General features: G+C 46.7%; 1 protein-coding gene across 7 annotated transcripts in view; it reads left to right on the top strand.

The window, feature by feature from the left end:
* The window catches only part of HIPK2 (homeodomain interacting protein kinase 2), a 185,680-nt gene that overhangs the window by 143,686 nt on the left and 19,623 nt on the right, over positions 1–22,371 (top strand). For all 7 annotated transcript variants that reach the window (XR_015766801.1, XR_015766802.1, XR_015766799.1 and 4 more), the window contains exons 10-13: positions 1,334–1,476; positions 4,728–4,907; positions 7,580–7,861; positions 18,655–18,899. Coding sequence is in view for 3 of the 7 variants with exons in the window: in XM_028106246.2 (XP_027962047.1) it covers positions 1,334–1,476; positions 4,728–4,907; positions 7,580–7,861; positions 18,655–18,899 (850 nt within the window). In the remaining 4 variants the exon portion in view is untranslated. The remainder of the gene's footprint in view (positions 1–1,333; positions 1,477–4,727; positions 4,908–7,579; positions 7,862–18,654; positions 18,900–22,371) is intronic.

Raw genomic sequence — 22,371 nt, 5'->3', positions numbered from 1 at the left:
ATCCACTCAGATCTAAAATGTGGCTGTATCATTCTGTATACATCACTGTTTGTTAAGCTTTGACTCAAGTTTGTGATTCATTTCCAAAAGTGCTTGTTTGTACATATGAGCCAAAACACACATATTAAAGATGCAGTTTGTGGAGCACTATATTAAAGAAATTACCCAATGTTAGTGATATCCAGCCCAATGGAAAGAACAACATGTAACTGAATCTTTAAATTCTTGACCTGCGGGCGCCTGGGTGGCTCAGTTAGGTTAAGCAACTGCCTTCGGCTCAGGTCATGATCCTGGAGTCCCGGGATCGAGTCCCACATTGGGCTCCCTGCTCAGCAGGGAGTCTGCTTCTCCTTCTGACCCTCTTCCCTCTTGTGCTCTCCATCTCTCATTCTCTCTCTCTCAAATAAATAAATAAAATCTTTAAAAAAAAAAATCTTAAAAAAAAAAATAAATAAATAAATTCATTCTTGACCCGCCCAAGAAGTATTTTACCTTACCAGTGTTCCTTTAGGTTTCCAACTTTGGACAACTGTGTTCAGTCTGAATCATTTAATAACCAAAGCAAGCAGAATAGTGACTGCAGATATAGAAAGCTCAGAACGCCATGCAAACACCTCCCCCCTCCAGTGACTATTTAAGGAAGAATCAGGAAAGTAAGTTCATTTTAGAGTTCTTAGAGAAAGCTTAATATTTATAAAGAATCAAGTGTGGCTTTCTAACTACATCTCATTTTGGCTTTGATGAATCAGGGAATTCTCAATGAAGCTTAAGGCCCCAGCTAGGAATTTTACTTCATGCTTGCTTGCTCTCAGATATGGGCAAGTATCTGGTGATCTCAGAATTATGTTACTTTAGATTCAGAAGATAACACAAGTTGGAGGTCTATATTCTAATTCATAAACAGGCAAAATAAAGGATATTAGATGGAAAACTTCCGGCAGGCAGAGAGTTACTTTTGTGTGGCCCAATGCCTCTATCTCGGGTCTCTTGCACACAGTTGTGTACCAGAACAAATCAGTAAGTGAACTTTGGGAAACCTTGAGTATTGTTCTTAGAGCAGATTTATAAACAAATCATTTCTTCAACACAAATAAATCCCTTCCATATGACTCTGTGCCCATGTACTTACTATCATCTGTGTAGGTCACCGATGTTCATTTATCTCCCCTTAATTTAGTTTTAGAGGCCAAAGACCAGGTCTCCACTTGCAGACCCATCACAGGGTCCAGCAGAGCCCTGGGCCCAGAATCAGGGCTTGACTCATGCAGACAGACTATGTTAATCACTCTGTGATTAACAAGCATGTTGATGGCACGCGTCCTCTGTTCTACAGCAGGCCTGGCCTAGTGGGACCCAGCAAATCCTGCTTCCCCCGGCATGGCAGCAACTGACCGGAGTGGCCACCCACACGTCCGTGCAGCACGCGACTGTCATTCCCGAGACCATGGCAGGCACCCAGCAGTTGGCTGACTGGAGGTAAGCAGGAAAGGAGGTGTGTCTGGACGGGAGGCGTGTCCCCTACTCACCCAGAGAGCTGCTGGGTGGGCCTATGCTGTCAATTCCGTGGTTTAGAAAGAACTTTTTAAATTAAAAGGAAGATTATGTGGAATATGACTGCGGTGTAATGAGAATTCATTTTTAAATAAATGTACCAGGACATAAGAAAATCAGCTTTCCTGGGTGATGGACACTGGGGATGGTATGTGCTATGGTGAACGCTGTGAATTGTGTAAGACTGATGAATCACAGACCTGTACCCCTGAAACAAATAATGCATTATATGTTAGTAAAAAATTTTTTAAAAAATAATAATATCTAATTTGTAATAGGAAAATTTAGGGGTTATTAACATGCATTGACATTAGAATTTTTATTGATAATTATAATACCCAAGAATATATTTATAAGCATATACTAAAATAAATTCTAAATTGATAACGTTAAAAAAAAAAAGAAAATCAGCTTTCATTACCTTATGGTCAGTTGCCATTGTCGACCCCAAATTCAGTTACATCATTTTTTTAAGATTTTATTCATTTATTTATTTATTTATTTGAGAGAGAGAGAAACAGCATGAGAGGGGAGAGGGTCAGAGGGAGAAGCAGACTTCCCGCTGAGCCGGAAGCCCGATGTGGGACTCGATCCCAGGACTCCGGGATCATGACCTGAGCCGAAGGCAGTCACTTAACCAACTGAGCCACCCAGGGACCCTCAGTTACATCATTTGATCACCCATATAATTCATGGACTTGCTTCCGGATGAGTTTTGGTTTGTTTCTCAGAATTAAATTCCATTCCCGGAAAACAAAGGTGTGGCAGCAATGAAAGAATGCAGAAGGGAGTCCCTGAGGCTCATAAGCAATTCTAGAAAGTGTTTTCAAGGTGTTTGGAGACATGGACACACTGGAGTTGTAGCTGACCTCTCAGGGGAGAGCTTGACAGAATGGGGCTTTATTTGGACTGGTAAACTCTGGCATGTTTGCTGAATGTGTCTCTTCAGTTAATAGTCATATCTGCTAGATCAAAGTCCATTTTCCACAGACCCCAGAGGCCCACCACTGACAGCCACCGGCACACCGTACCCTCTGTATCTGTTTCCAGCACCCCACTAGTCCTACTCACTGGCTTTCTCACCACCACCTTGCTCTGTTGTTTTTATGGCCACTTTCCACTTTTCCTTGTACTCTCCACCCACTCCATCCCAAAACCACCACAGTGCCCCTCACGGGGCGGGGGGGGGAGGGGAGGAGCAGAGCCAAATGACAATCCCCAAGTTGTGTCCGGCTTCCCACAGCCCTGCGGGCTCTGTCAGCCCAAACATCAGGGCATCCCCCTCTACCTTCTGACAGTCTCCATACCAACCATAGAGCCTCCCTGAAGTTCCTTTCCTGATCTAAAAGGCAATAATATTGTGAATGAAGAGCTCTCAGTACAACAAAGAGGGGTGGAGATAGAAGCCCCCCAGGCAAGCCTCAAATGCAGCTTCCTCTATTCCTCCATTTAATTTTCTGACTCGAAGAAACAAGAGAGGATACAGGCTCTTCCCTGCAGCCCCACTCATTTCCCACTGACAACACCAGCCAAGTCTACCCCCACTCAACTGGAAACTTTCAAAGCAGTGGGTTCAATTCTGGTTCTTCATGACCTGGGGCAAGTTACCTAACCATTATGAGCCTCAGTTTCTTCTTCAGTAAAGTAGGGATAATAATGCCTACCTCATAGAATTGCTGGGAGGTTTAAATTAAGATAAAATACAAAGCACTTGACCTGTATTTATCATGTATTATACTAGCACCTGGTACATGACAGGCAATAAATAAATCTGTTATCTTCCCTTCTTCCCCCCCCCCCACCCTCCCTCCCCCATTCACACTGGCTCATGCTCTGGGAAACTGCCTTCCCTCTCCAGCTCATTAGGAACAGCAACCAAGTGGAAAAGTTGTCTGACCAGTTGGTTTTTTCTCACCCCTTTTTCTCCTAAAAGACCACACATATATGCTATACTACTTTTTTCCTGTGTCTTTCAGCATTTACAGCTCATTTAATTTCAGCAAAACTCACATGCTCACTCATACACATTTTCCTTTGCCTCCTCCCTCCTCAGCTCTTACCTGGTTTCCACAGAAAACACTTAAAGCCGACACTTTCTTTCCAGTCTCTTCTCCATTTCATGTGTGGGCCAAAGAACATCCATAATCATGGCTAATAAACAAAAGAGAAGTACTGATGCTAGACTTGTATCAAAAGAATGCCACGTCTATAGAAGAAACAGTCAAGAAGCCATAACATCAGTTTCTAAATGTAAATGTCAAAAAATGCTATCAAAATCGCTACAAAAGTGTCTACTTTCTTTTTCCTATTCATCCTTTTCCCCAAGTTGCAAAGATGATTTTTATATTTTTAAAATTCAGATACATTCTCCTTTAACTTTTAATTTTATTAGGTGCTAAATGGGCTTTTATGGGCAAGTCTCTGAATTAATCACTTTTAATAGATCTGTGGGAAAACAAGCCTTTGAGCACCACACAACCCAGATCATAAGAACTCTTGAAAAATAACCCACTTTCAGGAAAATGGTTGCCAGTAGTATTTCTATCAACATGTGTCTGACTCTTATTAATTCAACACACATCTAGTCAACCTTAAGTTAATCTAATTGTTCATTCAACAAGCATGTAATTAATTGATCAGCTGGTACATGCCTGAGCATTGTGCTAGCCACGGAGAGAATTCAAAAGTATGTTAACATTTCCAAACAGCAGGAACATGCAACTCCTAATTTTCAACGTTTTTTTTTTCTTTTTAACATAAGCTACAAATTTCTCATTTATAATGCTACGATATCCTACCTCACAGAGTGCAATAACCCATTAAAATGCACGCACAGTCCCCTGTTTGGGGGTCTTTAAAAGGTAGAGGGAGTATTTACCTTCTCTCCCCAGAACTTAAGCTGAACCTGCAACTTGCCATTCTTCCCATTCTTGCAATGGCCTCTGTCTCACTCACCAACAAATGTGTTCCTGCCCACTCCTTCAGAACAGCACTTAAACTTCATCGGACCTGGAAGGTTTATCTGATGAGCTCATCTCTTCAACAACCCCATGAGCTCGTGAGAACCAACTTTTTTAATTTGGCTTTTATAATTGAGAAGGAACCTTTATCTTAAAAAAGATAGCTCCATATTTATAACACCAACAAAGAGCCTTGTTTTCCCATCTCCCATTCAGGAACACCCACGCTCACGGCAGCCATTACAATCCCATCATGCAGCAGCCTGCGCTATTGACTGGTCACGTGACCCTTCCAGCAGCCCAGCCCTTAAATGTGGGCGTGGCCCACGTGATGCGGCAGCAGCCAACCAGCACCACTTCCTCCCGGAAGAGTAAGCAGCACCAGTCGTCTGCGAGGTAGGTGGTGAGAGTCGCCCTTGTGGAGAGAAACCTTTTAGCATTAGGGAGTGTCAGCATATGCTCTGAGTTCCGGGCATGGGGCAGGGATGTTCCGGGCCCCAGAATGTTTGCTGAATGTGTCGTACCACTGCCTAGTGCTAGGGTTTGAAGGAAGCCCTCACTCTCACTTCTCTTCCCTGCCACTTGTCTTTCCGTCCTCCCTGCCCTGCCGGGACCCCACCGGGAAGGGCCTGAAATTCCAGTGTCCAATGCCTGGGTCTAAAGCCATTCGTGCCCTTTCACTTCTGTATAAAACACTCACACTCGCCTCTGAAGTTGCACTTTGGAAATCATAATGTTTTTTTTAAAAAATGGTAGAGAAATGTCCTTTCTTTGAGATCTAAGGTCAGAAATCTAACTCACTTCCATGAACTCTTAAAAATCAAGACAGAAAAGGCCTCAAACTGCATGATCCCATTTAGATGGCATTTTGGAAAAGGCAAAACTAGATCAGGAGTTGCCAGGGACTACTGGGTGGGAGAGGAGGGGATTGACAGGGAAGGAGCGTGAGGGAACTTTCCAGGGTGACGAGAAAGTTCTCTGGATTGGCAGGGGCTACGTGTACAACTCTCAAAACTCATCAGACACTTCCAAAGGGTGACTTTTACTGTATGTAAATTACACCTCAATAAACTTGTCTTTTAAAAAGGCAAGAGATCTCCAAATTAAAAAAAAAAAAATTGAGATCAAGATCCTGTGGCTGCAGAATTGCTCCTACGTTTTTCTCCAGAGTCCCTGACTTGGAGGCACTTAATTGCTTATTGGAATGGGTTAATCAAGAGAAAGAAGTCCAGTGCATAAAATGTCTAGTGACTTTTGGTTTCCTACTTCCTCATTTAACCGACGCCAAAAATTAGGCCTGCCTTTTTTTCATTCTCCTTTGAAGATTAACCCAAGAGCTGACTTCCTTCGAGTTGTCGTTCTTCTTCACGATTCCTTATTTGGGTGTTTCTGACAACTCTGGGAAATTCTTCTCAGATTTGTGGCAACCCTGTGACAACACAGCCTTGTCATTATTAGCTTGGCTGGCAACAGAGGCCAACCCTTTGCTCTATTGTGCCCACCCATGTGGGTGGTTGGTCACACAGAATACCAGTCTGACCCTGGGCCGAGCTTAGCATCCTCATGGCTCACTTGTCGAGTAGGGACAGTAAGAACTCTTAGCCTCCCAACCTGTTGACAAGTCCCTCCCTTTTGCCCACTCACCACCCAGCTGGCTTTATGAAGGCTCATTGCCAGTACACTTCAAGATCGATATAATTATACTGAAAGTTTTGTATTTGCCTTTTTTTAAGGCTAATGCCTTAAGCAAAACAGAAGGCTCTCCCTTGTTGGGTGGTGCAGCCAGGCACCCTTTTCTTTAACAATGCCAAGTGGAGATATTTTAACTGCTGAAGTAGTGAAAACATAATCTCAAAATTGCAACACAGTAACAATAACAAATGTATGGGTTTATGCTAAGTGCAAACAGTGGAACAATCTTATCGGTAAAACTTATTGCCAGCCCCCAGAAAGGAACAAGCAACACATCTGACACCAGCTATATAGAAAATTAAATAAATCTACAGAATTATTTTCATCTTCCTGCCTTCCTTTTAGCTAGGAAGTACTAGAATCTCCAAGGACATATAAGAGTCTTAGAAATTTCACTGGGCTCTCGCTGTATGGATACAACCAAGGTCAGCAAAGGTGGGGAGGGGGGTGGGAAAACGTAAGGTATGTTTTTCCCGTAAGTTAGCAGAAACTACATTTGCTAATTTTTTTTTTTTAAAGATTTTATTTATTTGACAGGGAGAGAGAGAGAGGACAAGCAAGGGGAGCGGCAGGCAGAGGGAGAGAGAGAAGCAGACTTCCTGCTGAGCAGGGAGCCTGACGCAGGGCTCAATCCTAGGACTCTGGGATCATGACCTGAGCCAAAGGCAGACACTTAACCGACTGAGCCACCCAGGCACCTCATACATTTGCTAATTTGATAAGGAATTTTGAGTCGATCAAAATCAAGATTAAAAGGTCCCTATTTAAGTACACCTTTTCCTCTTGCATTTTGCCCGTGTTTTCTCATTACAGTTCAAACAGACTGGTAAACTTCCTGTGAGGGTCAGGTATCAAAGACATGAGTGTTTTAGTTTCATAAGTTGCAAAACAGCCATTAGCAAGGAAACCAAAGCTTTATGTGGCAAATAACATTTCTTTCAACTCCCTTTGAGACAAGACCCAATGTCCATTTGGAGAATGACAGGACAGAGCTTAGGAAGTCAGGCCTTGACCCTGAAGACAGTGAGGGGGTGCTGCAGTGGGGCAGACAACCTCGAGACCCTGGGCACTGCATCTGCCCCCACAGACCAGCCCAGTCCTCGGGCACGAGCCCTCTCCCTCTCCTCAAACCCCTTTCTCCTGCTGGGAACAGGCACATGGCCCCAGACCAGAGCGCAGAGAAGGCCAGGTCCCTGCCGCCACGTGTGTAGCAAGTAACTGAAAGAATGAGCTCAAGAGGCAGCCACTTTTGCAGTTACAGAAAACATCTGAGTGCCCTGAACTTCTGACTTGGCAAAGCTGGTGTCCCTAGACAGTTGCGCTCCCTGGCAGGAGCTGCAGGGCCTCCCTGAGCGTGTGTGGCTTTGTCGTTACAGAAACGTCTCCACCTGTGAGGTGTCCTCCTCACAGGCCATCAGCTCCCCTCAGCGGTCCAAGCGCGTCAAGGAGAACACGCCTCCCCGCTGCGCCCTGGTGCACAACAGCCCAGCCTGCAGCTCCTCCGTCACGTGCGGGTGGGGCGACGGGGCCTCCAGCACCACCAGGGAGCGGCAGCGGCAGACGATTGTCATTCCTGACACCCCCAGCCCCACGGTCAGCGTCATCACCATCAGCAGCGACACGGACGAGGAGGAGGAACAGAAGCATGCCCCTACCAGGTGAGAACGGGCCACCTGGAGACTTCCAGGAAGGAGCAGGACCGGGGTGCGCTGTGTGCTCACACAGACAGTGCTCCGTGGATCTGGGCCCCTTTCCATCATCGGATATGATGATCTCTGTCACCTGGTCCCTCCATTTGGGTTTTGCCGTGGCCTAGAGTCCTAGAGTGATTTCAAGGGAATATCCAACAGATTTTCCATAATTGTTCAATGCCAAAAGAATGGTGAATCACTTTGGTAGTGAAAAATAGTTATAGGCCCTATACATTTGGGGGACTTGAGACCGATTGTACACAGTGCCAGTGTATTTTAACTCCTGTAAGCTTAAACATCTCTGCCTTGGGCGGTTGAATTTATTCCCGGTTGGTCAGGATATTTTTCTAGCATCGCCTTGGCTCTCTCAGAATTCGAAATAATTGTCCAATTAATCAGAAACTTCTGTGTCTGATTAACCCGATCTTTCAAACTGCCAGTTGGCTCTTCACCCAGAGAGCATTACTGTTTATTCCAAAGTAGTAAGAACTCATTTTACTCTGTGCGTGGTTCCTGGGAAGGGGAAAGGAATATTTATTACGTTTGCAAGACTATTAACCCTGGCACCAAAGCCTCTTTCCCTGCATTTTCCAGCCAGACTTCAACAGAGTGCGGTGTGTGCCTGGGCTTCCTGCTGAGCCCCTGGACCATGCCCCTCTGGAACAGTCAGTCCCCTGGCCTTTTGCAGCCTCGGGGGCCTCGGGGCCTTGTAGATCCCAAAGCCTCACAACCCCAGCTGCCACTGGGACCAAGAGTCAGGGAAGAGGGAGGCCGGCCACTGGCGAGCCCATCTCTGGCAGCCAGCACGTGTACCGGGACCTGAGGCTGAAGCTTAACGTTCACAGGCCCCAATTATTAATTCCTGATTGGATACAGTGCCACTAACTAGTAATCACAGATCTTCTTGATGAAATAATAAATTCTCACACCTGAAATCATTAGCAAATGTACAGATAGACTAATTAAAACACTCTCACTATAGCTAACCCTGCCCAGGCTGTCCCCTTCCCATCTTTAGAATGAACTCAGTATTTTGCTTTGTTTTTCATGAGAGAGCTACTATATGTCTCATTCCAGTGTCCTCTTTCCCTGTTTAGTATCTCCGCCTGGTCTTCACTGTGTCTCAGAAAAGAATGTAGTAGAGCCCTTCTGAGACTGGTGTCAGTCCCTTTTTTTGATAACAATGCCATGTTGAGTCAATACTCTGTCCTCCCCAGCATCTCATGCCCCCCAGCCCAGGAATATCATGGGCTCAGGTGGTCCCATCACAAAGAAAAAGGCTTCTCCCAGCCCAGGGCAGCCTGTCCCCATGTTTGTAGCATGGGCCATAAAACGGGCTGAGCAGCCCCACACAGCCCTTTGCTACAACTGGGAAAAAGAAAAAGCAATTTAAAAATCTGACAATCAACTAGATTGGATTATCGTTTTTGAAGTATGAGGTTTGAATTGACACAGAGCCTCCACGTATGTGCTCAGGAGAGACCTGAACAGCGTGTCTGAGGAAAAGGGAGGATGAGAAAGCGATCTCTCCACCAATCAGACGGCTGCCAGGGCCGAGCACTGCACCTGGCCAGAGCGCAGACTGCTTCCCCAGTGGTCCCCAAAGCCCTGGAAAGACACCGAACTGAAATTCTTGGCAGCATGCAAGGACCTCATTGTAAATCAGCTGAGACGTAGGGGAGGGCAGGGAACGAGCCGATGGGCAGGCATTCGTGTGAGGGACAAACACCAGTAAGTGACGGTGGGCTGCTGAGGACCAGAGCTTCATAAACTGGAAAATGCAGCGACCCGCCTGAGACGTTACACCGAACTCGGGAAGCTGCAGATTGAGGCCAGAGTTATCGTGAAGGCTTCCAGCTGTCCAGTTGTGGCAGGAAACTCGCAGAAAGAGATAATCATGTTTTCTGGAGAGATCAAATGACTGTTGGCCTTAAAAAAATGTTTCAAGACCCAAGAAGATAGAAAGCGTATTTGAGTCTGAGTAGGATCACACAGAAACCCATAGCTGTTTTATTTATAAACCACTGTATAATGTATTCATGTTATTGTGACTACCTTTTGGAGTGAGAGAAAAACAGGACGGAAATATGATTACTCGTTCTTAAAAATCAGATTTATCATAAAGTTTAACACAGTATTTATTGGCTCCTCCAGTGTGAGATACTATGCTAGGCACTGCAGGTGTTACATAAATAAGGTAGACAGTCTCTGTCCTCCGGAGGTTTGCAGGGTAATAAGCGAGATACGACATGTACAAATCATAACACAAAATGGAATACCAGCCCCATAAAATCCAGCAGAGTACTGAGGATGTTCAAAGGGAAAATAGCTTGAGGAAATAGAGGTCAGAGGTCCAAAGGGTGTAGATAAATAGGAGAGGGGGTGAAATTGCGAATTCCAGCGAGGTGGGTGGTAGAGCTGGAGCCTCAGAGGTAGGCTGGCAGGATCCAGAGCACAGAGGGGCAGCTGATTCAAGGGCAAGTGCAAGGCAAGGACCACAGGGATTTCAGAATGGAAAGGGGATTGGAAGGTCTCCCCTTCAGTGAGGGTGGTCCGCTTCAGGAGATACCTGGCCCCCAATATTTGGCGCTGTTTGTTGCCGGAGCAGAAGGATGGTCGGCAGCTCCTCCTTTGTGAGGAGGACCCCAGAGCATGAGGGCGCAGGCTGGGGAAAGCAGATTAAAGGGGAGGGGAGTCCTGACAAACCTTCACGGAGTGTTCTCATTTGCACTGTCCTGTGCATCATTTGATGGGGGGTATAAGGCAAGTAGTTCTCTCATTTGATAGGTGAGGAAGCTAAGACCCAGGAAAGGTAGGTGACTCAGCCCCGATTGATGACGATTCTAAGTAACAGAATCGGGAATTGGGTGCCCTGCCGTTGAAAACACAGCAGTCTTGATTATTAGCAAAAATAACTGATTTCTCTTCAGTCATGAATTTGACAAAGATAAACTCCGTCCTGCCCCCTCCTCTGGCCACCACCATGCTCTCACACGGTCATGTCCACAGTCTGTTCACCGAGCCCTGACTTGGTGCCACGCATTAGTCAGCAAGAGGGTAGAAGTCAGCTCTTCTCATTCTTCAAGAAGATGCTTTAAAGTGAGGAGGCCAACAAAACCCCGCCACCTCCTTTTCCTTTTCTTGCTGTTGGAATAGGGGGCCCTGTGGGCATGGCTGGAGAATTGCTCTAAAGATAGAAAAACCAAACGTATTTTTCTGGGTCCCCCAGGATGAGGTCGTAGAATGAGTCCTATTTTAAATATTTATAAAATGATTTTGATTAGAGGAGCACCTGACTCTGCTGAATAAGCCATCTTCTCTCCCTTGAAATCTCCTCAGACCAAGTTTATTGGTCCATGTCTTATTGTTCAGACGCTTTGCCAACCCGGCCCTGCACTGAAACTGTCCTTCAGAGGCCGTACCACACAACCTCTGGTCATGGGGGTAATTTTTAAAGTCCATCACCAAAGTGGCTCGTGTCAACTGACCAGGTAGAAACCATTTTGTCCAGTGTTCTTATTCACTCATTTATGCGTTCATTTAATTACCTGGATATTTCTGGAAGACATGGGGCATAGCTACTTTTGGCCTCACTTGGCACATGGGTGTAGCTGCTCCTGAGTACCGCCGCCAAGGTTGCCAAAATGTAAACTTTAAGAAAGTTGATTCATTCATATCACTTGGTATTTTTTTTTTAAGATTTTATTTATTTATTTGACAGAGACACGGTGAGAGAGGGAACACAAGCAGGGGGAGTGGGAGAGGGAGAAGCAGGCTTCCTGCTGAGCAGGGAGCCCGATGTGAGGCTTGATCCCAGGACCCCGGGATCATGACCTGAGCCGAAGGCAGACGCCCAACGACTGAGCCACCCAGGCGCCCCATCACTCGGTATTTTAAACAGGGATCGCTCTTAAAATTGGCTTTGTAAAAAATATCTGACCCTTAATGTTCTTCTTTATACTAAATTGAAAATCTCGAGCAATTACTCTCTTTAAAAGGCGTGGTCAGGACACTGATAAACTGCTGCTCAAAAGACTTGGGCCTGGAAAAGTGGACATCTGCTTCACAGAGGGCAGCACGCTCCTTTAGGATTACACGGGCAAAGTTGACTCCAGGCGGACCCCGTGTCCATGGCCGGCCCCCTGCAACCCTGTCACTCCTTCCCTCTGCTCCTGGCTTGTAAGCCTGAGTGAAGAAACGGGAGCCCGGCACACGGTATCATCTGAAGGGGCTTTGTCATTCTGCAGTGTTGAGCTGCAGTATACCCCAGGGCTGAAGGAGAGTTCAAGCATCTGACTCCTCTCGGGAGACGGAAGGATGGTTTGTCAAGCTGACTTCACCGCATCCTCGTCCATCCTCCTTTGTTCCTTCAGAACATGCCTGCGGGTTGAGTAGTGTGGTGAAGGGGCTGCGTTTGGAAGAAGAGACACTGCGCCCGACGATCCCCAGCAGCCTGTCCTGACACTGCAGCACATTCCAGAGCCATCACTGACACAGCGCAGCTCCACGGGGCAGAGGGAGGAGGGGGTGGGAAAGCGCCAGGTACCACAGGGCAGAGCGGTGCTCAGTGGCTGGATTGCGGACAGAAGTGGAAGAAGAAGGAACACACGCTTCTGTGGGGGGCGGGGGGCGGGGGGGGGTCCTCCTTCTATGCCTTGCTTTGGATTTCTCTAGAAGATGGTCATGTACGACAGTCTTCCTGGCGATATGTACGTGTGTGAGAGAGAGAGACATGCACACAGATATCACTGGGTGGATAATACAACTTGAATAGAATGTATGCACCAAATTTAAAATGTAGATTTTTTTTGTTCTCGCTCATGACTTTAAATTGAGAGCTGTATACCACATTGGCCTGGAGGCATCGGCTTCTGGCCCCTCTCCTCACGAGGCTCAGGGCACTCAGCTGCGTATTTCTAATTGGGTAGAAGGGGAATGGGGCGAGCGAGGACGGCGAGCCATACGCATCCCCTGTGAAGGTGGGGGAGGACAGCAGATGTCACATCCATCAGCTGAGACAGCCGTCCCTGTGCACAGCCCTGTGCCCCGTTCTTAGAGAAGACGCCTGGCACCGGAACCAGAAGGAGGAGTTACAGTTAGTTAACGTTTTCACTGCTTGTGGGTAGGAAGGGGGTGGATAACAGACAGTACGGCACAGGGATCCAGTGAGTGCAAGCTCAGGATAACTCAACAGCAAAGAAACATAACCTGACTACAGAGGAGGCTAAGGACTTGTATAGCTATTTCTTAAAAGAAGATTCATAAGTGGCCAACAGCTATATGAAAAACTCCTCAGCATCACTCATGATCAGAGAAACACAAGTCAAAACCACAGTATCACCTTCTGCCTGTCAGCACAGCTATTACCACAAGAACAAAAGATAAGGTGCAGACGAGAATATGGGGAGATTGGAGCCCTTGCGCACCGTTGGTGGGAATGGAATGCAAACTGGTGCAGCGACTAGGAGAAACAGTATGGAGGTTCCTCACAAAAATTAAAAATAGAGCTACCATTGATCCAGTAGTCTCACTTCTAAGTGTTTATCCAAACGAGTGAAACCAGGACCGAAGAGATAACTGTACCCCCATGTTCATCGTGGCATTATGCGCAATAGCCAAGATGTGTCCATCAGATGAGTGGACAGATGAGTGAGTCAAGAAAACGTAGCACACGGTAAAGTTCCACACACAGTGGAATGCTAGTCAACCTTAAAAAGAGGGAAATTCTACAATATGCAAAAAACCTCTCAACACGAGGTTTCTAAAATAGTCAAGTTTGTAGAATCAAGCAGTGGGATTTCCCTCACCAGCGGTTTGAGTTAGGCAACACCTACACCCATAGTCAGCAACACTGTACTGTAATACTTAAAATTTCGCTAAGAGGGTGGTGGATCAAAGATACAAATGTAGGGACCCGAAGGGGTACGTGCACCCCAATGTTTATAGCAGCAGTGTCCACAATAGCCAAACTGTGGAAAGAACCAAGATGTCCATCGACAGATGAATGGATAAAGAAGATGTGGTACATATATACAATGGAATATTATGCAGCCATCAAAAGGAATGAGATCTTGCCATTTGCCACGACGTGGATGGAACTGGAGGGTGTTATGCTGAGTGAAATAAGTCAATCAGAGAAAGACATGTATCATATGATCTCACCGGTATGAGGAATTTTTAATCTCAGGAAACAAACTGAGGGTTGCTGGAGTGGGGGTGGAGTGGGAGGGATGGGGTAGCTGGGTGATAGACATTGGGGAAGGTATGTGCAATGGTGAGTGCTGTGAATTGTGCAAGACTGTTGAATCACAGATCTGTACCTCTGAAACAATGCAATATATGTTAAGAAGAAGATAGCAGGAGGGGAAGAATGAAGGGGGGGAAATCAGAGGGGGAGACGAACCATGAGAGACGATGGACTCTGAAAAACAAACTGAGGGTTCTAGAGGGGAGGGGGGTGGGGGGATGGGTTAGCCTGGTGATGGGTATTAAAGAGGGCACGTTCTGCGTGGAGCACTGGGTGTTATGCACAAACAATGAATCATGGAACACTACATCAAAAACTGATGATGTAATAATGTATGGTGATTAACATAACAATAAAAAAATTTAAAGTTTAAAAAAAAAAAAGAGGGTGGTGGATCTCCTGTTAAATATTCTTACAGTTAGTAGTGTAATAGTCTTTACTGCCCAGTCTTGCAGTGAGGATCGGGGGGACCATGTCTGCAAAACACTTTGACCAGTAGTTGTGCATCCAGTAAATGTTGCCTATGGTTATTAATCAGTGTTGTAGTAAGAAAAGAGTGGTGTTTCTCACATACAGCACTGGCTATGGAATCAGAGCAGTGAAGGAAGTCACATATAAAGTTTATTGGTGGAGATGAGTTTTGACCCGGGTCTTGAAGGATGGGGTTGACTGAGATTGGCAGATAGAAATCAGAAACACATTCCAGGTAGGGCCCTACAGGGCAGGAGTCACAGGCTTGTGTCCGCTCCTCCAGCAGGGTTTCCTCCATCGGGGCTGATTTCTGTACTTCCAAGCTCTTTATTTCTTTCCACCATTTTAAAATGATGAAAATCAGCTATCGCCATGACAACACAAAGCAATTTGTGAACCCTGGAAGCTTTGTTCTTTACTCAGAAGCAGTGTTCTGTCGAGGACACTTAAGGAAATATTTCTCATTCTACTCCTCTCTCTCTCTCAGTTCCACTACCCAATTCATAATGAGATTGATAAACTATCAATAATAATTAGACACTGTAGTGGAATGAATCCCAGTAGAGTCAATACATATGAGCCAAAAGAATCCGTAGCGGTAATGTCAAATGTGTGCTCATTTTAAAGTGACTCATTTAACAGCTTCCTATTTGTTCTTGAATCTGCATAGTGTATTCGAGCAGAGCACAGAGATTTTTAACAGTAGAAGAGATTAAAAACAGAGCTATCAAATTAATTCGCCTTTTCCACCTGTCACAGGCAAATCCAAAAAGATAGGTGAATTAGCCCTGAACTGTGTTGTTACCTCTTTGCTCATTAGGCATGATAAGCTCTGAAAACAGAGGGTGGGACCCATGAACTGTTCATAGAGGTTTTACCCCACACTCCTTGATAGATATCAAGACACTGATGTGCAGGATCCTCAGCCTCTGGAGGAAAGGCTCACTACCTGATGGGTTTTCATCAGGAGATAGCCCCAACTTCTCACAGGTCATCCACACTAAGCTGTCAGCTGTTGCAAGACTCTTACTAGCAAGCCGTCCTTTGGTGACCAGAAGCTCACTTATTCACAGAGTGGCCCATTGTATGTTTAGATTCTTATTCGTACTGAGCTGAAGCTTCTCCCCAATTTCCAAATTTGAATTTTATTACAGCTGGGCTGTGTGTGTGTATGTGTTTAATTTGCTCATTTCCTAAACAACCCAGAATCTGAGGAAGAGATGGTCAGCAGGAATTGGCCAGGTCTGGGTCTACATGTAAGGTACACTATTTATTTCCTCTCTAAATTAGGAGTAAACCAAATCCTATTTTGAATGTCTTTAATAATAAATCTTTATGGGACCTTCCCAGTAGGATCCTTTCATGCCACTTTCCCTAACAGATTTCAAAGCAGGCCGGAAGTGGAGGGACGTCCGGGGTCACACTAATATACAGGCAACTGCCCAGGGTCACACCAGTGAATGGACAGTGGAGCCAGGACTAGAACACCTAGACACATTTGGAAGCCAACCTCTATTCTTCATGTGGGGTCAACCACCTGCAAACTGCGCCGCTGTGTGTGTGGGTTAGTCACACAGACCCGGCTGTGGTGGAAGCTGAGGGTGGAGGACAGGGCAGCGCATCTCCCCGCAACCCCTCCGGAACTGGGCACTGTACAGAGTCGCAGCCTCCGGGGCCTCTTCCCCTGGTCCTGGGGACCCTTTTGTGAAGCATGGGGGGAGAGGGGAGCCCTAGGTTAAGTCCACCTTTGGGCTCTTGTGCATAATGCTGCTGTGAACACTGGCGTACGAGTATCTGAGTCTCCACTCCATTCCTTTGCACGAGTACCTAGGAGGGGCATTGCTGGGTCCTAGGGTAATTCTGTGTGTAGCTTTTTGAGGAAAAAACATATGGGTTTTTTTGTATTTCAACTGTTATAAGTGGGAAGCATAGTTCTTTATTAATTAAAAGGTATCTATTTTATCAAAGTGAATGTGAAGAGCTGTAAATATATGCAGTCAATCCATTCCTCACCTTCCTTTGAGTCCCTAACGATTGTCATCAGTACAACTCATTTGACAGTTCATCACAGAAGGCTTTGTGACATCCATTATTCTCTTTAACCGATTATTTTAAAGCTTTTACTGTTTAACTTGTCATGTTTTTATACAGTCCCCCACTGAAATTTTAATCACCTCAAGGGCAGAGGCATGTATTATATCTCTTTGAACAGGAATTCCCCATAGCACCTACCACAGATCTCCAAGATAACTAATGAGTTTTCATTTCTTTTATATCAATCTTCTGGTTTATTCATAGACTGGAAACTTCTCCATCAAATCCGTACCTTGATAGAATCCACTTTGCCTGGATCTATTTTGGCAAACCTGTTTTCACATGTTAAAGGAGGTAACACGACCAGTAACGGTGATAATAGCAGCTAACTTTTATACGCTCACTACACGTCATACACTATTCAAAGCACTTCCGTGTGTGTTCTCGCTTCTCAAAGTCAGCCTATGTAATGTAGGTACCGTCGTTATCCACGTTTGACCGATAAGGAGACAGTCACTCAGAGGTTGAGTATCGAGCTGCCCAAGTCCACACAACCAGCAGGTGCTGAAGGTGGGCCTCTAGCTACAGGGCCCATATTCTGAGCCACGGACACGGTTAGGGAGGGACCCTTCTACCCTGAAGCGAGAAGGACAAAATGTGTGGCCGCTGGAAGAATTATTCAGCCCAGATATCAATAGTGCCAGGCTTTGGGGAGCAGGGGAGTTTAGACCTTCTGCGGGCTCACCTCCCAGCCCCTCCAGCCTTTTGTAGGTCCTTCCACTTAACCGGCTTTCAGGGGCTCTCGAGCTTGCCCACTTCTCTGCTGCCCTTAGGGTGGCAGAGATCTATCTTGGAAAGAGTCTGGCCTGTGACTGGCCGCGTGACCTTGGGCAAGACACCTGGGGGAGGGGGGTTGTGGTTCCATTAGGTCCTCCATAAATAGCAGCTTCTTCTCTTAGCAAATTAGTTGGAAACTGACCATCTTACGTAGGCAGTCGATATTTCTTAAAAATAGATGATCAGTACACAAAAATAGATGCAAATCCATTTTTAAAACCTTCACAATAAGCAACAAATTCCATATCCATCATCCCACCAGCCTGTCCTGGAGGCAGACAGAATTGGTTCCCAGAGGAGCCGCACCAACATAAATATCTCGGGAAAGAAAATGCACTGGCCACAAGCCATCCAGAGCTGGTTCCTCCCGATCAGCATAGAATGAAGTTTCAGATACAGGAGGAAAACAGATTCTGAGCAACTCTCTTGTAGACATTATCCTCACAGGGGCCCTTCTGACGTCCCCTCCCTGGTCCTTGGCCCTGGCTGGGGGGAAGCTGCAGGGGGGCCAGGCCTCCCCCTGCAAAGGGGACTCTCAGACGTCTGGGTGGCCTGCGCCACAAAGTGATCACACATAATACCCCATAGCACAGACGTGGCTGAGGGTGTCCCGTCCAGCTCCCAATCTCTCTCTCCCAGAGTATCTGAACCTCTCAGGCCCTTGCTCTTCATCCACCCCTCTCTCTGCATCCTGCTCCCTCTTGGATGTTTCACTCCCTCGTGCTTGAGTTCGCCGATCTCCCAGGCCCTGAGCCTAAGCTGATGGTGCTCCCCTCCCAGACCAGGGCCTCAGACTGCAAGGTCTAGCTGGGCTTTCTCTGCTTGCTGAGATGTCCCCTCCTGGTGGCTCAAAGGGTACTGCCACACAGCTGTGGGCTACAGGTGCCTCCCCTGCAGGTCTGCTGAGCTCTGCTGCAAGGGGAGAGCCCGGGGCCACCTGGAAGCTTCTCCCCAGGTTCCAGAAGCACCTGTGGGCCCAGCTCCAGCCCCTTTCTCCTGTCTTCATAAGTCCCCCCGCTGCTGGTTGGACGGGTGATTCTTGTGTACCTAGTCTCCCCTCCCCTCCCCTAGCACCAAGAGGGGGCTTCTCACACAGCCAGTTCTGGAATGCTGCTTGGTGTCTCACTTCACAGCCGCCTCACGATTCTGATTTCTCCCTTTCTGTTTTCAGCACTGTCTCCAAGCAGAGAAAAAATGTCATCAGCTGTGTCACGGTCCACGACTCTCCCTACTCTGACTCCTCCAGCAACACCAGCCCCTACTCCGTGCAGCACCGTGCTGGGCACCACACCAACACCTTTGACACTAAGGGGAGCCTGGAGAACCACTGCACTGGGAACCCCCGAACGATCATCGTGCCACCCCTGAAAACCCAGGCCAGCGAAGTGTTGGTGGAATGTGATAGCCTAATGCCAGGTAATTGGGGGCCGGGGCAGGCCAGGAACACCTCTCTGCCTCTCTGCATGCTGGTTTTCTTGTTGTGTTGTGTGAGAGCTAATGAGCCCCGGGTTATTGTAGCTCCTCACCCAAGGATTTCGCTCAAGTAGTCAGGGTAGGATTCCGCTTAACATCACGTTGTATAAGCAGTGTTTTAACTTTTTCTTTCTGTAATGAATACCTCGCTGCCTTGACAGCGGCTCTCCCACTGACTACGTTGATAAAAATATGAAATAAAAGCCACCCAGCTCCCTATTTGCTGGTCTGGGATGACACCTGGCTTAGGGAGATCCTGACCGAGTAGAACAACTTCCTGTGTGGAAAGAACCTTCTGAGTCTTGGCAGGTGAGGGTGACGTAGGCTTACCTTGGCATCCCCTCAGAGCTTGCTGTTGGGAGGAGAGGTCATAGCGAGTGTGCTTGTCTCCTCACACACTGCTTGAGTAAGAGGAGTCCTTCCATCCCGTGAAGGCCTGAAAACTAGACTCTAGAATAAAGGCTGAGAGCATAACCTTCCAAATACACTTAGTGGCTCCCCCCAGATTTGGTAGTACCTCTTCAGTGACTCCCTTGTTCATGCTCACCAGTGGAAGAATTTAGGGAGTAAACCAGAAGCCATCTGCTTTTCTGCCACAAACCGTCACCAGCCCATCCAAGGCAGACAGCAGCTTCACGATAGCACTATTTAGAAGGAAAGAGCTACAAACTCCCCAAAAAGATTTTGTTTAGATTCAGGGAGCTATTCATCAGGAAGCCCACCCCCCCCCCCCACCGTCTCTGTCACCTGCTGCAGGAGACCTTGGAACCTTCTTGGGGTGGTCACCACATGTAAGACCCACTAGGCAGGGGCCGTTCAGGTTCTGCCGCTGAGAGTGACCTGAGGGTGAAGAGCAGAATTCAGGATGGGGTCTTTAGGGACTTTTCTAGCCCAGTGCCATAGGCCATCCCACATAGTGTGGGACACAAGGACATCTCATTCCAGAACCTTCTTTCTCTTACCAGGCAAGGATTTTAGTAGAAACCTTGGCAGGAAGGGACACTGTCTAGAACTGGTAAAGCAAATAAAGTTGTTCACCCAGGAGATAGGACTCCTTAGAGCAGGGGCCCTCATACTTTTCTGCTCATATATCCCTTAGGTAATTGTTTAACACTATATCCATTGCACATTTTTAAGTTTAAATATTGGCAAAGAATATCATTTTTGTCATGTTATATGTCGTGTCACTGTTGAAGTACTTTGAATATGTGTGTCAAAACCTCAGAGCTACAGAGTCAACTCATCCAATACATGGGGACACTGCCTTGTCCCCCTCATGAGCAGCCACTCCTTGTCATCAGCCAGGCGGCCAAGCTGATTCACGTCCGTCAGAACTGGCTTCCCTGTAACAGCCACCTCACCTCTGGATTTTGTTTCATGAATGGATGGATAGAGTAGGGACTTTCCAAAGCATCTGTAGCCTGAATAAGATAAGACTGGACAGCCTTGAGTTGTTCTTACCCAAGATGGCCTGGCTTTGCTAGCAAGGGACTGTCCGTCCCTCAGGAGCCGGTCAGCTTTTTCACACCTTGAGGCGGTGCACCATATTAACTTCCCAGAGAGTGAGAAGCAATGGGAGACAAGTGGATGTGAGAGAGAAGGTGGGAAAGGAAAACCAATAGATGCCAGTGCTGGTGAATCCATTCAGGAAAAGATAACATTTGCAAAATCAGGATCTGGAAATTCACCCTTTAAATCTTTATTGCCACGTACCCTCAAGTCTTCAGGAAGCCCTCCATGCGCTGGCTTAAATTGCTGCTGGCTCAGTCAGAAAAGCGTGCGACTCTTGATCTCGGGGTTGTGAGTTCGAGCCCCATGTTGGGCGTAGAGATGACTTAAAAAAATAAAATCTTAAAAAAAAAAAGAGTGCAGCCTGTGATGCACATAGCTTGGTGTGAAGGGTTCTCCTGCTTAATTAACAGTAAAGGTGTCAAGACTATGTTGTCGAAACCGTTAAGGAAGCCCGGCCCTTTTATTGAGCAGGAAGAGGAGATAGTCCTTCCTCATCTACAGTCTTAAAAGCTCCAAAAACCAGGGCACCTGGGTGGCTCAGTCGGCTAAGCATCTGCCTTGGGCTCAGGTCATGATCCTGTGGGGCTCCCAGATCAGCGGGGAGTCTGCTTCTCCCTCTGTCCCTCCCCGCACTTGCTGGTGCGCATGTGTGTGCTCTCTCAAATAATTTTTTTTTTAGTTTAAAAAAAAAAAAACCTCTGAAATCAAATTTTAAGTTTACAGCAAACTCGGTGGTGGTGGTGAAGCCTGACCTGAATTAGCAAGGGGCTGTTCACAGTCTCTTTATCATAGTCATTTGTGCCACTTAGTAAAATATCCTTGGTTTTGGAGCAGAAACCTTTCTGGCTTTGATTACAAGGTGGTGCTCACGGTTCTGCTGGGGGTAACCTAATATATTGAACCTTTCTAAAATCTGAAATTCTGAATTTCAAAAATGTGTAACTTGAAGGATTTTTAGATCAGGGATTGAGACCTACGGCACAAGACCATGAGTTTTGTTACATCAAGAACGCCCCTGTTCCGAGACACCTCAGGGGAACTCTAACAGTAACGATCCCTTTAAAATATGGATAATGGCTTATGAGAATTGGCTCAAGCTAGATCTTCTTGAGGTCATCTAGGAATTAATTTTTTTAAAGGTGGCTGGTGCTAAATTTTTCTTGGCCGTTTAAATCAGCGTGAGAGAGTCGCCAGATTTCCGCAGGTTAGAAATCTTCCAGCTTGGAGTTTTGTCGGGCTTTGGTGCTGGTGCCATTCCATGGAAGGCAACACAGTTGTGTGGAGAGTTACTGAAACTTCAAGACCACCTAGTCCGGCCCCTAGGGAAGGCAGGCAAAGAGACCAAGGGCCGGCTTTGCCAGCGTAACAGCAGTGTTGTGTCTGGAAACCACAAAGGCAAGAGAGGACAGCTTTGTGGAGCCCGCATTTCACGCCTTTCAGGTTACATGAACCACTTCCACCGTCGGCCCATTGCACGTGGGCAGGGGGCCATTCTGAGCGCTTACCCCACGGCCTTTCCGCAAGACCTGCGTGATATCTGAATGGCTGAGAGTCTCTGAGGGATATTTCTGACCGAAAAGGAAAAAGGGGGGGAGGGTCATTCTCTGCGATAAGGCTGCCGGTTCTAAAGCAGCCAAGTGCTGCAGTCTCTGGGGGAGCCCTGTGGTATAATTTTCCGCTGTGAAGAGAGCTGTTTTCTCCCCTGTGAGGACATGCTGCACAGTCTTTCTGGTGACACATAAGAGGCAGGAAGGAACTTCATTCTGGTGCCTGTGCATCCCCAGCCTGTGGTGTTCGTCAACCCTAATATACACCATTCGCTACAAAATCATCCTAGGCTCAGAAACATCAGGAAAGCAGACTTCCTTAGTGTCCTGGTGCGCACTTGGCCCAGAGCGTTCTC

The sequence above is a fragment of the Eumetopias jubatus genome, unplaced genomic scaffold (genome assembly GCF_037043125.1).
Source record: "Eumetopias jubatus isolate StellerSeaLion01/CBP00866 unplaced genomic scaffold, mEumJub1_p1.0 scaffold_14, whole genome shotgun sequence".
Taxonomy (NCBI): domain Eukaryota; kingdom Metazoa; phylum Chordata; class Mammalia; order Carnivora; family Otariidae; genus Eumetopias; species Eumetopias jubatus.
The sequence above is the reverse complement of the archived record's forward strand: the minus strand, read 5'-3'. Positions and strand labels throughout refer to the sequence as shown.